General features: G+C 29.5%; 1 protein-coding gene across 1 annotated transcript in view; it reads left to right on the top strand.

Moving 5' to 3' along the window:
- LOC143257771 (glycine receptor subunit alpha-1-like) overlaps positions 1-19061 on the top strand; it is a 49055-nt gene that overhangs the window by 15829 nt on the left and 14165 nt on the right. Inside the window, exons 4-6 of the mRNA XM_076516805.1 lie at positions 3067-3149; positions 12236-12361; positions 16436-16785. Coding sequence (XP_076372920.1) covers positions 3067-3149; positions 12236-12361; positions 16436-16785 — 559 coding nt within the window. The remainder of the gene's footprint in view (positions 1-3066; positions 3150-12235; positions 12362-16435; positions 16786-19061) is intronic.

Here is a 19061-nt window from a genome sequence, read left to right as displayed (position 1 = left end):
CAGTTTTGTTGTTACACTAGATACGTCACGTTACTGTTTCAGTTTTGTTGCTACACTACATACGTCACGTTACTGTTTCAGTTTTGTTGTTACACTAGATATATCACGTTACTGTTTCAGTTTTGTTGTTACACTAGATACGTCACGTTACTGTTTCAGTTTTGTTGTTACACTAGATACATCACGTTACTGTTTCAGTTTTGTTGTTACACTAGATACATCACGTTACTGTTTCAGTTTTGTTGTTATATTAGATACATCACGTTACTGTTTCAGTTTTGTTGTTACACTAGATACATCACGTTACTGTTTCAGTTTTGTTGTTATACTAGATACATCACGTTACTGTTTCAGTTTTGTTGCTACACTAGATACGTCACGTTACTGTTTCAGTTTTGTTGTTACACAAGATACATCACGTTACTGTTTCAGTTTTGTTGTTATACTAGATATATCAAGTTACTGTTTCAGTTTTGTTATTACACTAGGTACATCACGTTTGTGTTTCAGTTTTGTTGTTACACTAGATATATCACCTTACTGTTTCAGTTTTGTTGTTACACAAGATACGTCGCGTTACTGTTTCAGTTTTGTTGTTACACTAGATACATCACGTTACTGTTTCAGTTTTGTTGTTACACTAGATATATCACCTTACTGTTTCAGTTTTGTTGTTACACAAGATACATCACGTTACTGTTTCAGTTTTGTTGTTATACTAGATATATCAAGTTACTGTTTCAGTTTTGTTGTTACACTAGATACGTCACGTTACTGTTTCAGTTTTGTTGTTACACGAGATATATCACCTTACTGTTTCAGTTTTGTTGTTACACAAGATACATCACGTTACTGTTTCAGTTTTGTTGTTATACTAGATATATCAAGTTACTGTTTCAGTTTTGTTGTTATACTAGATACGTCACGTTACTGTTTCAGTTTTGTTGTTACTCTAGATACATCACGTTACTGTTTCAGTTTTGTTGTTATACTAGATATATCACGTTACTGTTTCAGTTTTGTTGTTACACTAGATACGTCACGTTACTGTTTCAGTTTTGTTGCTACACTGCATACGTCACGTTACTGTTTCAGTTTTGTTGTTACACTAGATATATCACGTTACTGTTTCAGTTTTGTTGTTACACTAGATACGTCACGTTACTGTTTCAGTTTTGTTGTTATACTAGATACATCACGTTACTGTTTCAGTTTTGTTGCTACACTACATACGTCACGTTACTGTTTCAGTTTTGTTGTTACACTAGATATATCACGTTACTGTTTCAGTTTTGTTGTTACACCAGATACGTCACGTTACTGTTTCAGTTTTGTTGTTACTCTAGATACATCACGTTACTGTTTCAGTTTTGTTGTTATACTAGATACATCACGTTACTGTTTCAGTTTTGTTGTTACGCTAGATACATCACGTTTGTGTTTCAGTTTTGTTGTTACACTAGATACATCACGTTTGTGTTTCAGTTTTGTTGTTACACTAGATACATCACGTTACTGTTTCAGTTTTGTTATACTAGATACATCACGTTTGTGTTTCAGTTTTGTTGTTACGCTAGATACATCACGTTTGTGTTTCAGTTTTGTTGTTACACTAGATACATCACGTTACTGTTTCAGTTTTGTTGTTACACTAGATACATCACGTTACTGTTTCAGTTTTGTTGTTACACTAGATATATCACCTTACTGTTTCAGTTTTGTTGTTACACAAGATACATCACGTTACTGTTTCAGTTTTGTTGTTATACTAGATACATCACGTTACTGTTTCAGTTTTGTTGTTACACTAGATACATCACGTTACTGTTTCAGTTTTGTTGTTATATTAGATACATCACGTGACTGTTTCAGTTTTGTTGTTACACTAGATACATCACGTTTGTGTTTCAGTTTTGTTGTTACACTAGATACATCACGTTACTGTTTCAGTTCTGTTGTTACACTAGATACATCACATTTGTGTTTCAGTTTTGTTGTTACACTAGATACATCACGTTACTGTTTCAGGTTAGTTTCTTCTATAGGTAAATCACTTTTTCAGCGTTGTTATAGTTCGTAGGTTACGTAGAATTTCAGTTTTGTTATTATCTCAATCCACCTTGGCGTTTCACAAACTGATTTTAAAACCACATGTCTAGGTAGTTAGGGCGCTGGACTCATAATATAAGGTTGCGGGTTCGTATCCCCTCACTCCAAAAATGCTCGCCCTTTCAGCCGTAAGGGAATTATAACGTGCAATTCATCCCACTATTTGTTTCTAAAAAAAATAGCCCAAGAGTTGGTGGTGATGACTAGCTGCCTTCTCTATACTTCTACACTACTAAATTAGGGATAATTAGCGCTCATATGGCTCTCGTGTAGCTTTGCGCCAAATTCAAAAAACAAACAATCCAATATTGTGTAAGTGTTAAATACTGGTTTAAAAGAATATCTACTATTTTTATGTAGTTTTGGTAACGCATAAAAACGCAAAAAAAAAGTGTCCAATATTTCTTAATTCAGTCTAAATAAGTTTGAATAATTTATTTCACTCATGCCAAATCACATTTTAGTTTTCTTTATTCGAGTATAGAAAGATAATTTTACCTTACAATCGATTTTGGGTGAAACAGAACGTATTATAGAATCGTGATTACAGAATAAACCATATCTTCTATTCTGATATCACAAAGTTTAGTTTACCTGTAATGAGAGGTTTCCGTGACAGCCACGTTTTGGCAAAAGCCAAGTTCGAACAAGAGAAGATTATAGGGAAAATAACTGACATGGCTACAAATCGAGTAACACAAGGACTGGTAACTCACAAATGTTACAAAAAGTTTAAGCATTGAAAGTCGTCCCAGGTTTCTCATCAACTTTTACTGTTGCTAGGTTCATAATGTCATCTAGGTAACATCATGTTTAACAGCTGAGAAATAAAGGAAGTCACATCAGTTCCTTCAGTGTCTTATGGTTTCTAGGTTTATGATTCATATAACATTTTTTACACCAAATTCTGCTGTTGTCAGGTTCATGGAAGTTCTCTAACTATGATGTTTTTTATAGAATGTCTCTCACGTTAAGTTGTGAGATGAACCTGGGATCTTACCCTCATGACGTTCAAGACTGTAGCATCAAGATAATGAGTCGTAAGTAACACAGCTGTTGGTTTCAACACTTTAAAACATAACTTTCAAGATAAGACAGATACACGTTTTACAAACTTAACTACAAAATAAACAAAATAAAAAGAAACAAAGTTTGGAAAACGAAATGTATGGATAATATGTGGATAATGTATTAATAGTATATAGATAATGTACAGTTAATGTATGGATAATGTATTAATAGTATATAGATAATGTACAGTTCATGTATGGATAATGTATTAATAGTATATAGATAATGTACAGTTAATGTATGGATAATGTATTAATAGTATATAGATAATGTACAGTTAATGTATGGATAATGTATTAATAGTATATAGATAATGTACAGTTAATGTATGGATAATGTATTAATAGTATATAGATAATGTACAGTTAATGTATGGATAATGTATTAATAGTATATAGATAATGTATAATGTATGGATAATGTATTAATAGTATATAGATAATGTACAGTTAATGTATGGATAATGTATTAATAGTATATAGATAATGATAATGTACAGTTAATGTATGGATAATGTATTAATAGTATATAGATAATGTACAGTTAATGTATGGATAATGTATTAATAGTATATAGATAATGTACAGTTAATGTATGGATAATGTATATATTATATATCGATAATTCATAGATAATGTATGGATAATATCCATAAAGACTAAACTCTACTAACACTTTAGTTTAAAAATAAATAACTTGTCACTCAAAGTTTTCAAAATTATCAATTTTCGGAATTCATCTAGAAGAAGTGAATTAACTGTTTGATCACATGTTGTTTTGTCATTGTTGTAAACTACATCATAAGATTCATTGAGAAGATGGTATATTTTTATTATTATAAACTACATTATAAGATTCATTCATAAGATGGTATATTTTATTATTGTAAACTACATTATAAGATTCATTAATAAGATGGGTTGTTTTTATTATTGTAAACTACATTATAAGATTCATTCATAAGATGGTATATTTTTATTATTATAAACTACACTATAAATTCGTTGATAAGATGGTTTGTTTTTATTATTGTAAACTACATTATAAGATTCATTCATAAGATGGTTTGTTTTTATTATTGTAAACTACATGATAAGATTCATTCATAAGATGGTTTGTTTTTATTATTGTAAACTACATTATAAGATTCATTGATAAGATGGTTTGTTTTTATTATTGTAAACTACATCATAAGATTCATTCATAAGATGGTTTGTTTTTATTACTATAAACTACATTATAAGATTCATTGATAAGATGGTTTGTTTTTATTATTGTAAACTACATTATAAGATTCATTGAGAAAATGGTTTGTTTTTATTATTATAAACTACATTATAAGATTCATTGATAAGATGGTTTGTTTTTATTATTGTAAACTACATTATAAGATTCATTGATAAGATAGTTTGTTTTTATTATTGTAAACTACATTATAACATTCATTCATAAGATGGTATATTTTTATTATTATAAACTACATTATAAGATTCATTGATAAGATGGTTTGTTTTTATTATTGTAAACTACATTATAAGATTCATTCATAAGTTGGTATATTTTTATTATTATAAACTACATTATAAGATTCATTGATAAGATGGTTTGTTTTTATTACTATAAACTACATTATAAGATTCATTGATAAGATGGTTTGTTTTTATTATTGTAAACTACATTATAAGATTCATTCATAAGATGGTTTGTTTTTATTACTATAAACTACATTATAAGATTCATTGATAAGATGGTTTGTTTTTATTACTATAAACTACATTATAAGATTCATTCATAAGATGGTTTGTTTTTATTATTGTAAACTACATTATAAAATTCATTAATAAGATGGTTTGTTTTTATTATTGTAAACTACATTATAAGATTCATTGAGAAGATGGTATATTTTTATTATTATAAACTACATTATAAGATTCATTCATAAGATGGTACATTTTTATTATTATAAACTACATTATAAGATTCATTGATAAGATGGTTTGTTTTTATTATTGTGAACTACATTATAAGATTCATTCATAAGATGGTATATTTTTATTATTATAAACTACATTATAAGATTCATTGATAACATGGTATATTTTTATTATTATAAACTACATTATAAGATTCATTGATAAGATGGTTTGTTTTTATTATTGTAAACTACATTATAAGATTCATTCATAAGATGGTTTGTTTTTATTATTATAAACTACATTATAAGATTCATTGATAAGATGGCTTGTTTTTATTATTGTAAACTACATTATAAGATTCATTGATAAGATGGTTTGTTTTTATTATTATAAACTACATTATAAGATTCATTAATAAGATGGTTTGTTTTTATTATTATAAACTACATTATAAGATTCATTGATAAGATGGTTTGTTTTTATTATTGTAAACTACATTATAAGATTCATTGATAACATGGTATATTTTTATTATTATAAACTACATTATAAGATTCGTTGATAAGATGGTTTGTTTTTATTATTGTAAACTACATTATAAGATTCATTCATAAGATGGTTTGTTTTTATTATTGTAAACTACATTATAAGATTCATTGATAAGATGGTTTGTTTTTATTATTATAAACTACATTATAAGATTCATTAATAAGATGGTTTGTTTTTATTATTATAAACTACATTATAAGATTCTTTGATAAGATGGTTTGTTTTTATTATTGTAAACTACATTATAAGATTCATTCATAAGATGGTATCTTTTTATTATTATAAACTACATTATAAGATTCATTGATAACATGGTATATTTTTATTATTATAAACTACATTATAAGATTCATTGATAAGATGGTTTGTTTTTATTATTGTAAACTACATTATAAGATTCATTGAGAAAATGGTTTGTTTTTATTATTGTAAACTACATTATAAGATTCATGCATAAGATGGTTTGTTTTTATTATTGTAAACTACATTATAAGATTCATTCATAAGATGATTTGTTTTTATTATTATAAACTACATCATAAGATTCATTGAGAAGATGGTTTGTTTTTATTATTATAAACTACATTATAAGATTCATTCATAAGATGATTTGTTTTTATTATTGTAAACTACATTATAAGATTCATTGAGAAGATGGTTTGTTTTTATTATTGTAAACTACATTATAAGATTCATTCATAAGATGATTTGTTTTTATTATTATAAACTACATCATAAGATTCATTGAGAAGATGGTTTGTTTTTATTATTATAAACTACATTATAAGATTCATTGATAAGATGGTTTGTTTTTATTATTGTAAACTACATTATAAGATTCATTGAGAAGATGGTTTGTTTTTATTATTGTAAACTACATTATAAGATTCATTGAGAATATTTTTTATTATTATTGTAAACTACATCATTAGATTCACGGAGAGGATGTTGTGTTTTTGTTATTGTAAAATACATTACATGATTAAGTAAAATAATGTAATTTTACTCAAATAACAAAAAACAAACACAAATTGTGTTAAAATCACATTTGTTTGTTAGATGGGTGAGGAACATCAGTAAGTTTAGAAACGGTAAACATTTTACAAATATTTTTGTTGTAGAACTAAAAGTAGGAACTGAATACATTTCAAGCAGTTTCTTCTGTTAGTCTCTCACCACTTTCTTGAGTTAGTTCCTATATGATAACACAGTCAGTTTAATGCTTGATAGAAAATAATCTTGAAACGGCATGTATCAGAACTATTTTAACACCAATTTTCGTTTTGTAGGTAGTGTGGTCCCATTTAAAACTGATCTTTTTTGTAAATATTCACTCGTACATGTTATAAACATGTATTTACATCAGGAAGTTATAATATTTTCTGTCGTAATATCATTTGAAAGTAATGAAATATGTATCATCATGAGGTACTAGGATTACCCAGAAAGAGACCTGCAATAATTTTTTTGTCCAGCCATTGTAAACAGCGCATGATAATTTGTAACAAGTGGAAATATATTAACACAAATTTCAAAAGCAGAAGCCTTTCAGTGATGCAAGTAACAATGCAACATAATCCGGGGATCGCCATCCTAAAGGGTATACAATTTACTTAACGACATATTTGTTCAAAAGTTGCATACTTCAAGTAACTGGAAAATTAAACAAAATTTCATAATATTCCATAATGGTAAAATCCAGTATTCTTCTGTATTTCGCGTATATTTGAAGTCAGTAGGAAGGATAGCTGTACCTTGAACGTATCAACCTCACAATAAAGCGTTTTGCGATGTAATCTAGGCTGCAAAGTTATTTTCTAGATGCACAGTCATCAGACATAGCACGACCGGCAAGGTTCCAAATATTGATTTATTTACTGAATCATCGTAGAGTGTATGTTTCTATATATTATCTTAAACAAACTTACACTTAATAACGTTTTACAAAATACATCATTTTGTATGTTCTAATTTTCTCCGGCCTTTTTTAATGTACGTAACACATACGTAATATATAGTAATGGTAAAGTTACGTGTGGTATTATTATTTGAATATAAATAAACAATAACGTGTTTGTAATAGTAAAGTTACGTGCTATAGTATTATAATTATTAGCGTGTTAGTGATAGTAAAGTTACGTGTTATATTATCATTTGAAGATACATAATCACGTGTTTGTAATAATATGTTACGTGTTATATTATCATTTGAAGCTACATAATCACGGGCTTGTAATAATATGTTACGTGTTATATTATCATTTGAAGATAAATAATCACGTGTTTGTAATAATAAGTTACGTGTTATATTATTATTTAAAGATAAATAATTACGTGTTTGTAATAATAAGTTACGTGTTATATTATTATTTAAAGATAAATAATCACGTGTTTGTAATAATAAGTTACGTGTTATATTATTATTTAAAGATAAATAATCGCGTGTTTGTAATAAGTTACGTGTTATATTATAATTTAAAGATAAATAATCACGTGTTTGTAATAATAGGTTACGTGTTATATTATTATTTAAAGATAAATAATCACGTGTTTGTAGTAATAGGTAACATGTTATATTATTATTTAAAGATAAATAATCACGTGTTTGTAGTTACGTGTTATATTCCTTTCCTGACAGTTATTTATAATATATTTTTTCTTTTTTTTTTTTCTTCTCTCTAACAGTGAGAAATGATCACGTAAAGCATTTAAATTACAAACGCATCTAATCAAATAATTCGATGTTTGATACTAGCTCTGCCTGATTTTAGACCTAACTAACTCAAAAGTGTTTCTCATGTTAAAGTTAGGTTTTAATTCTACAGTTCTTATTTCTTCCATTGTTTATCTTTTGTTTTTAGTAATTTTTTTTAAATTCGTTTGGTATCGTTTCTCAGTCATAGGTTTACTTCTAATAATAACTGTATACACATAATAACGTAATGTGGTTTAAAAGAAACTTGAATCACACCCTCACGGAACAGTATCAATACTTGCCTCAAGAGGGCGTGTCAAGTGTTGAAACTAATATCTATAGAAATTTGATATTGTTTTGTTGGTGTTGATGTAAACTTTACTGTTTATTTATGTTTAACCTTCACAGTGAATGTTTCTGTATTGAAACACAATTACAACATATATAAGGAACTATTAACACGAAAACAGCAGAATATGAATGTTAACAATATCACGTGTATTATTTAACTATACAGCCTACTAGTTTACAACGTGATGTGTGTTATTTAACTATACAGCCTACTAGTTAACAACGTGACGTGTATTATTTAACTATACAGCCTACTAGTTAACAACGTGACGTGTATTATTTAACTATACAACCTACTAGTTAACAACGTGATGTGTATTATTTAACTATACAGCCTACTAGTTAACAACGTGACGTGTATTATTTAACTATACAGCCTACTAGTTAACAACGTGACGTGTATTATTTAACTATACAACCCACTAGTTAACAACGTGACGTGTATTATTTAACTATACAGCCTACAAGTTAACAACGTGACGTGTATTATTTAACTATACAGCCTACTAGTTAACAACGTGATGTGTGTTATTTAACTATACAGCCTACTAGTTAACAACATGATGTGTATTATTTAAATACACAGCCTACTAGTTAACAACATGGTGTGTATTATTTAACTATACAGCCTACTAGTTAACAACGTGATGTGTATTATTTAAATACACAGCCTACTAGTTAACAACGTGGTGTGTGTTATTTAAATACACAGCCTACTAGTTAACAACGTGGTGTGTGTTATTTAACTATACAGCCTACTAGTTAACAACGTGATGTGTGTTATTTAACTATACAGCCTACTAGTTAACAACGTGATGTGTGTTATTTAACTATACAGCCTACTAGTTAACAACGTGACGTGTATTATTTAACTATACAGCCTACTAGTTAACAACGTGACGTGTATTATTTAACTATACAACCTACTAGTTAACAACGTGATGTGTATTATTTAACTATACAGCCTACTAGTTAACAACGTGACGTGTATTATTTAACTATACAGCCTACTAGTTAACAACGTGACGTGTATTATTTAACTATACAACCCACTAGTTAACAACGTGACGTGTATTATTTAACTATACAGCCTACAAGTTAACAACGTGACGTGTATTATTTAACTATACAGCCTACTAGTTAACAACGTGATGTGTGTTATTTAACTATACAGCCTACTAGTTAACAACATGATGTGTATTATTTAAATACACAGCCTACTAGTTAACAACATGGTGTGTATTATTTAACTATACAGCCTACTAGTTAACAACGTGATGTGTATTATTTAAATACACAGCCTACTAGTTAACAACGTGGTGTGTGTTATTTAAATACACAGCCTACTAGTTAACAACGTGGTGTGTGTTATTTAACTATACAGCCTACTAGTTAACAACGTGATGTGTGTTATTTAACTATACAGCCTACTAGTTAACAACGTGATGTGTGTTATTTAACTATACAGCCTACTAGTTAACAACATGGTGTGTGTTATTTAACTATACAGCCTACTAGTTAACAACGTGATGTGTGTTATTTAACTATACAACCTACTAGTTAATAACGTGATGTGTATTATTTAAATACACAGCCTACTAGTTAATAACGTGATGTGTATTATTTAAATACACAGCCTACTAGTTAATAACGTGATGTGTATTATTTAAATACACAACCTACTAGTTAATAACGTGATGTGTATTATTTAAATACACAACCTACTAGTTAATAACGTGATGTGTATTATTTAAATACACAACCTACTAGTTAATAACGTGATGTGTATTATTTAAATACACAACCTACTAGTTAATAACGTGATGTGTATTATTTAAATACACAACCTACTAGTTAATAACGTGATGTGTATTATTTAAATACACAACCTACTAGTTAATAACGTGATGTGTATTATTTAAATACACAACCTACTAGTTAATAACGTGATGTGTATTATTTAAATACACAACCTACTAGTTAATAACGTGATGTGTATTATTTAAATACACAACCTACTAGTTAATAACGTGATGTGTATTATTTAAATACACAGCCTACTAGTTAACAACGTGATGTGTATTATTTAAATACACAGCCTACTAGTTAATAACGTGATGTGTATTATTTAAATACACAGCCTACTAGTTAACAACGTGGTGTGTGTTAGTTAACTATACAGCCTACTAGTTCACAACGTGATGTGTGTTATTTAACTATACAGCCTACTAGTTAATAACGTGATGTGTTATTTACCATACAGCCTACTAGTTAATAACGTGATGTATGTTATGTAACTATAGAGCCTACTAGTTAATAACGTGATGTGTTATTCACTATACAGCCTACTAGTTAATAACGTGATGTGTGCTATTTAAATGTACAGCCTACTAGTGAATAACGTGAGATGTGTTATTTAACTATACAGCCTACTAGTTAATAACGTGGTGTGTATTATTTAACTATACAGCATACTAGCTAATAACGTGATGTGTGCTATTTAACTATACAGCCTACTAGTTAATAACGTGATGTGTATTATTTAACTATACAGCCTACTAGTTAATAACGTGATGTGCGCTATTTAAATATACAGCCTACTAGTGAATAACGTGAGATGTGTTATTTAACTATACAGCCTACTAGTTAATAACGTGGTGTGTATTATTTAATTATACAGCCTACTAGGTAATAACATGATGTGTGTTATTTAAATGTACACTCTAGTAGTTAACAACGTGATGTGTGTTATTTAAATATACAGCCTACTAGTTAATAACGTGGTGTGTGTTATTTAACTATACATTCTAGTAGCTAACAACGTGATGTGCTATTTAACTATACAGCCCACTAGTTAACAACGTGATGTATGTTATTTAACTATACAGCCTACTAGTTAATAACGTGGTGTGTGTTATTTAACTATACATTCTAGTAGCTAACAACGTGATGTGCTATTTAACTATACAGCCTACTAGTTAACAACGTGATGTGTGTTATTTAACTATACATTCTAGTAGTTAACAACGTGATGTATGTTATTTAACTATACATTCTAGTAGTTAACAACGTGATGTGTGTTAATTAACTATACATTCTACTAGTTAACAACGTGATGTGTGTTATTTAACTATACATTCTACTAGTTAACAACGTGATGTGTGTTATTTAACTATACAGTCTAGTAGTTAACAACGTGATGTGTGTTATTTCACATTATTGTTGAGTATACAGCGGACAACATGATTACTCTTATTAGAGTTCACTATACAGACAAAGCTCTAAGGATATGATGTTTTTACTGCTCATCAGACAACGTTCTAACGATATGTTTGTGATATTAATGTTCAATTGACAATGGATAACTTTCTAACAATGTGCTACATCTCAGTACAGTTTAAAACACATTGGACAACGAGCTAACACGATACCCTCTTTGTACAGTTCAGTACACAGCGGACAACGATTTAACGTTATGTTATCCGTTATTACAGTTCAGTACACAGCGGACAACTTTCTAACGTTATGTTATCCGTTATTACAGTTCAGTACACAGCGGACAACGTTCTCTTGTTATGGAGAGAATTTCAAGTAACTGACAAATTGTTGCTAGCTCAGTTTGACGTCACAGGACGTAACTACGCCAACTGTACCAAAACATACAGCATAGGTAAGGATATGTATCCATCTTTTTATTGTGTGTGGTTGTTCTAATTGTTTATTACCAACACAAAACTTCTAGTGAACATATAAGTGGTTTTCACGAATGATTACACCTGTCCTCCATATCAACATAGGTAAGGATATGTATCCATCTTTTTATTGTGTGTGGTTGTTCTAATTGTTTATTACCAACACAAAACTTCTAGTGAATATATAAGTGGTTTTCACGAATGATTACACCTGTCCTCCATATCAACATAGGTAAGGATATGTATCCATCTTTTTATTGTGTGTGGTTGTTCTAATTGTTTATTACCGACACAAAACTTCTAGTGAATATATAAGTGGTTTTCACGAATGATTACACCTGTCCTCCATATCAACATAGGTAAGGATATGTATCCATCTTTTTATTGTGTGTGGTTGTTCTAATTGTTTATTACCGACACAAAACTTCTAGTGAACATATAAGTGGTTTTCACGAATGATTACACCTGTCCTCCATATCAACATAGGTAAGGATATGTATCCATCTTTTTATTGTGTGTGGTTGTTCTAATTGTTTATTACCAACACAAAACTTCTAGTGAATATATAAGTGGTTTTCACGAATGATTACACCTGTCCTCCATATCAACATAGGTAAGGATATGTATCCATCTTTTTATTGTGTGTGGTTGTTCTAATTGTTTATTACCAACACAAAACTTCTAGTGAACATATAAGTGGTTTTCACGAATGATTACACCTGTCCTCCATATCAACTTCCAACACAGTTCTCAGACGTTCCTATCAAAAAGGACTTCCTGAGTATTCCTTCTCTTTCTCACGTGTTTATTTTATAATTTAGTGTATGGCGCAACGTGACCGTGTAAGAACTACAGGGTAATTATAAAGATTTTGGTAAGTATCCTACAGGACGAGCCACGTAAGAACTACAGGGTGATTATAAAGTTTATGGTAAGTATCTAGAGCAGTCTGCAGGACGAACCACGTAAGAAATACAGGGTGGTTATAAAGTTTATGGTAAGTATCTTGAGCAGTCTGCAGGACGAACCACGTAAGAACTACAGGGTGATTATAAAGTTATGGTAAGTATCTAGAGCAGTCTGCAGGACGAACCACGTAAGAAATACAGGGTGGTTATAAAGTTTATGGTAAGTATCTTGAGCAGTCTGCAAGACGAACCACGTAAGACATACAGGGTGATTATAAAGTTTATGGTAAATATCTAGAGCAGTCTGCAGGACGAACCACGTAAGAAATACAGGATGATTATAAAGTTATGGTAAGTATCTAGAACAGTCTGCAGAACGAACCACGTAAGAAATACAGGGTGATTATAAAGTTATGGTAAGTATCTAGAGCAGTCTGCAAACGAACCACGTAAGAAATACAGGGTGATTATAAAGTTTATGGTAAGTATCTAGAGCAGTCTGCAAACGAATTACGTAAGAAATACAGGGTGGTTATAAAGTTTATGGTAAGTATCTAGAACAGTCTGCAGGACGAACCACGTAAGAAATACAGAGTGGTTATAAAGTTTATGGTAAGTATCTAGAACAGTCTGCAGGACGAACCACGTAAGAAATACAGGGTGATTATAAAGTTTATGGTAAGTATCTAAAACAGTCTGCAGGACGAACCACGTAAGACATACAGGATGGTTATAAAGTTTATGGTAAGTATCTTGAGCAGTCTGCAGGACGAACTACGTAAGAAATACAGGGTGATTATAAAGTTTATTGTAAACAGCTAGAGCAGTCTGGAAGTGATGTCATTTTTTATAAACCTGAAATGTATTATTGATAACACAATGTTAAGTCTGACATATGTTTGATGTACGACTGGTTAGTAAATTTCTAAAATATTAACTTCCTTCTCGAACATCGAAAGATCTGAATGCATGGATTCTCCCCGTACCAAGGTAAGGATCCCGGACATTACCAACAACAACAACGTTCTATGAACGATCTCTACTTTCTGTCTTTTCTGAAACTAAAAATCTTAAATCTGTGATGTGAAGATTTCGATTAACTATCGCAAAAAATTGGAATGTCAGCCACCAGGAGCCGGTTCGTAAAGAATATGGATCTATATATTTCAGTCAATATTGGTGTAACATGATTACAGTATAACATATTTATATCAAGAAAAGTTCACTCTGGTCTTCAAAATCATAGCTTATAAAACCTTAAACCATGTCATTAACTGAACCTTAGTTCTGTGATACTAAACTGAAACATATATTTGAGTTATATGAAGCTATAAATGTTTATCATTCGTATGCAGAATAGCACTATTTATAGAAAAGTTTAGAACTTTAATAGTTTAGAAAGTAATTTGGAATGGGTACAGTAATGGTGTTCGCTACAATCTAGAGATATAACACCACCTACTGGACGTTATTACTAAACTTTTCTGTTCTCCAACTTTCTGCTTGCTGAACTCATTTGTCCAGGTTCGATTCCTTTCGTTTTAACACAACATTACAAAATATTCTGTTTTTGTTGAGACCAACACGTTAATTTTAGTTCTGTTAGTTCTTAATTTACGACTCACCCAATGGACAACGAAAATTAAAGACCCGTTTATTTACACGTAACGTTTGCTAAGAGTATAGATTGTTTGGATTTATATGTACACATATATCAGAAATAAACTGGTATATCTTTCCACACTTCTACTTTAAACTTGCCTTGAGAAATATGTGTGAACTTAAATTTATGATAAAACTGTAAGATAAGAATAATACCACTTCCAACAGATCATCCAGTCCTCCTTAGTAGTGGGGTCACCCTGTATCAGTTTTGTGTCACCTTAAAAATTATGTTTTAGTTTTACATCACTTTAACAATTATGTTTTAGTGAATGTTACTTTAACAACAATGTTTTAGTTGATTGTCACCTTAACAATTATGTTTCAGTTTTATATTACTTTGACAATTATGTTTCAATTTTACGTCACATTAACAATTATGTTTTAGCTTATTGTCACCTTAAAAATTATGTTTTAGTTTTACATCACTTTAACAATTATGTTTTAGTGAATGTTACTTTAACAACAATGTTTTAGTTGATTGTCACCTTAACAATTATGTTTCAGTTTTATATTACTTTGACAATTATGTTTTAATTTTATGTCACTTTCACAGTTATGTTTCAGTTTTATGTCACTTTAACAATTGTTTTAAACTTGCACACTTGCTAATCCAACAGGCCACCCTATGTCTATATATTCCTTGATAATAAATTCACTCTCCTTCAGACCACCTTGTGTCTATATATCCCTTCATAATACAGGCCACCCTGTGTCTATATATCCCTTCATAATACAGACCACCTTGTGTCTATATATCCCTTCATAATACAGGCCACCCTGTGTCTATGTATCCCTTCATAATACAGGCCACCCTGTGTCTATGTATCCCTTCATAATAAACTCATTCTCCTTAAGAAACTCGAGGTTTAGTTCATCTTTACTATGAACATTCTTACTAAGAAAACAACTCCACCAAATAATATCCAATCATGTTTAAAATTTCCTCTAACACTTGTTATATCTTGTCTGGGAAACCAAGAAATTACATTTTTGTGTTAAAATCCTAACTCGTTCAAAGGTCGTATATAAATATACATTTAGTATCTCTAAAGACACCTAGGTAGACAAGACTTCTCAGTGTTTACAAGCACGCACCTTGTTAATACGTGGAAACAGAACAGGACTTTCCTCATATCCCATTTCCTTAGAAAACTTCTCAGTTCCATCTACTGATCTTAAACCACACCTCAGTATAAATTCAACTCGTTTCTACTTCTTCATTCAAACATCTGTTAATCCTTTGTTTTTCAATTCAATATTTTATAATTTCCTAACACTATTTATTGTATTTCTATTTAGTATTTGTAGTAAAGATTTTTTTAATTTCTTCTTTTCATAGATTTGCTGAAATATTGAAAAATATTTACTGGTTTTATTATTCATGATCCAGTTTGTTTTCAGTCGGATGTATCACTCACTGGCTATAAATACGCTCAGAAGGTTTCGTTATTTCCTGACAAGTCTGTTTTTGTCTTTCAGGAACATTCTCGTGTCTGGTTGGAAATATCAGACTGTCTAGACGTCTAGGCTACTTTCTTATAAATAAGTTCATTCCCAGCATTCTTATTGTTACAATGTCTCAGATAACATTTTGGATCCCAGCTGAGGCCTACCCGGCAAGGGTAACACTGAGTGTGACCTCACTCCTCACCATCGTGACGCAACAGTACCAGACTGCAATGCCGTCCGTATCCTACGTGGTTGCTTTAAACATCTGGATGTTGTCGTGCATTGGGTTCGTATTTAGTACTCTCCTGGAATACGCTCTGGTCATTGCGGTCAAAGAAAACCAAGTGTCGCCTCTTCGCCCTGTATTTGTTAGAGAAAAGGTGATTGGACTTTGTCTGCTCAGTATTAATTAAGGTTTTTCCGTCACTGCACGACAAAGTTTGTACATCCAACTACACTCTAAAATTCGTTCTTATAACATCAGGTATACTTACTAACATCCAACACGTTAGTTTAAAGGATGTTAATATTTTACTTCTTAACATCCAACACGTTAGTTTAAAGGATGTTAATATTTTATTTCTTAACATCCAACACGTTAGTTTAAAGGATGTTAATATTTTACTTCTTAACATCCAACACGTTAGTTTAAAGGATGTTAATATTTTACTTCATAACATCCAACACGTTAGTTTAAAGAATGTTAATATTTTACTTCATAACATCCAACACGTTAGTTTAAAGAATGTTAATATTTTATTTCTTAACATCCAACACGTTAGTTTAAAGGATGTTAATATTTTACTTCATAACATCCAACACGTTAGTTTAAAGAATGTTAATATTTTACTTCATAACATCCAACACGTTAGTTTAAAGAATGTTAATATTTTACTTCATAACATCCAACGCGTTAGTTTAAAGAATGTTAATATTTTACTTCATAACATCCAACACGTTAGTTTAAAGAATGTTAATATTTTACTTCTTAACATCCAAAACGTTAGTTTAAAGGATGTTAATATTTTACTTCATAACATCCAACACGTTAGTTTAAAGAATGTTAATATTTTACTACATAACATCCAACACGTTAGTTTAAAGGATGTTAATATTTTACTTCTTAACATCCAAAACGTTAGTTTAAAGGATGTTAATATTTTACTTCATAACATCCAACACGTTAGTTTAAAGAATGTTAATATTTTACTTCATAACATCCAACACGTTAGTTTAAAGAATGTTAATATTTTACTTCATAACATCCAACACGTTAGTTTAAAGAATGTTAATATTTTACTTCTTAACATCCAAAACGTTAGTTTAAAGGATGTTAATATTTTACTTCATAACATCCAACACGTTAGTTTAAAGAATGTTAATATTTTACTTCATAACATCCAACACGTTAGTTTAAAGAATGTTAATATTTTACTTCATAACATCCAACACGTTAGTTTAAAGAATGTTAATATTTTACTTTTTAACATCCAACACGTTAGTTTAAAGATTGTTAATATTTTACTTTTTAACATCCAACACGTTAGTTTAAAGAATGTTAATATTTTACTTTTTAACATCCAAAACGTTAGTTTAAAGGATGTTAATATTTTACTTCATAACATCCAACACGTTAGTTTAAAGGATGTTAATATTTTAGTTCATAACATTCAACACGTTAGTTTAAAGAATGTTAATATTTTACTTCATAACATCCAACACGTTAGTTTAAAGAATGTTAATATTTTACTTCATAACATCCAACACGTTTAGTTTAAAGAATGTTAATATTTTACTTTTTAACATCCAACACGTTAGTTTAAAAAATGTTAATATTTTACTTTTTAACATCCAACACGTTAGTTTAAAGGATGTTAATATTTTAGTTCATAACATTCAACACGTTAGTTTAAAGAATGTTAATATTTTACTTTTTAACATCCAACACGTTAGTTTAAAGAATGTTAATATTTTACTTTTTAACATCCAACACGTTAGTTTAAAGGATGTTAATATTTTAGTTCATAACATCCAACACGTTAGTTTAAAGAATGTTAATATTTTACTTCATAACATCCAACACGTTAGTTTAAAGAATGTTAATATTTTACTTTTTAACATCCAACACGTTAGTTTAAAGAATGTTAATATTTTACTTCATAACATCCAACACGTTAGTTTAAAGAATGTTAATATTTTACTTCATAACATCCAACACGTTAGTTTAAAGAATGTTAATATTTTACTTCATAACATCCAACGCGTTAGTTTAAAGGATGTTAATATTTTACTTTTTAACATCCAACACGTTAGTTTAAAGGATGTTAATATTTTACTTCATAACATCCAACACGTTAGTTTAAAGAATGTTAATATTTTACTTTTTAACATCCAACACGTTAGTTTAAAGGATGTTAATAATTTACTTCATAACATCCAACACGTTAGTTTAAAGGATGTTAATATTTTACTTTTTAACATCCAACACGTTAGTTTAAAGGATGTTAATATTTTACTTCATAACATCCAACGCGTTAGTTTAAAGGATGTTAATATTTAGCTTTTTAACATTCAACACGTTAGTTTAAAGGATGTTAATATTTTACTTTTTAACATCCAACACGTTAGTTTAAAGGATGTTAATATTTTACTTCAT

The sequence above is a fragment of the Tachypleus tridentatus genome, chromosome 7 (assembly GCF_004210375.1).
Source record: "Tachypleus tridentatus isolate NWPU-2018 chromosome 7, ASM421037v1, whole genome shotgun sequence".
NCBI lineage: Eukaryota > Metazoa > Arthropoda > Merostomata > Xiphosura > Limulidae > Tachypleus > Tachypleus tridentatus.
This window is presented reverse-complemented; position numbering and strand designations above follow the sequence as displayed.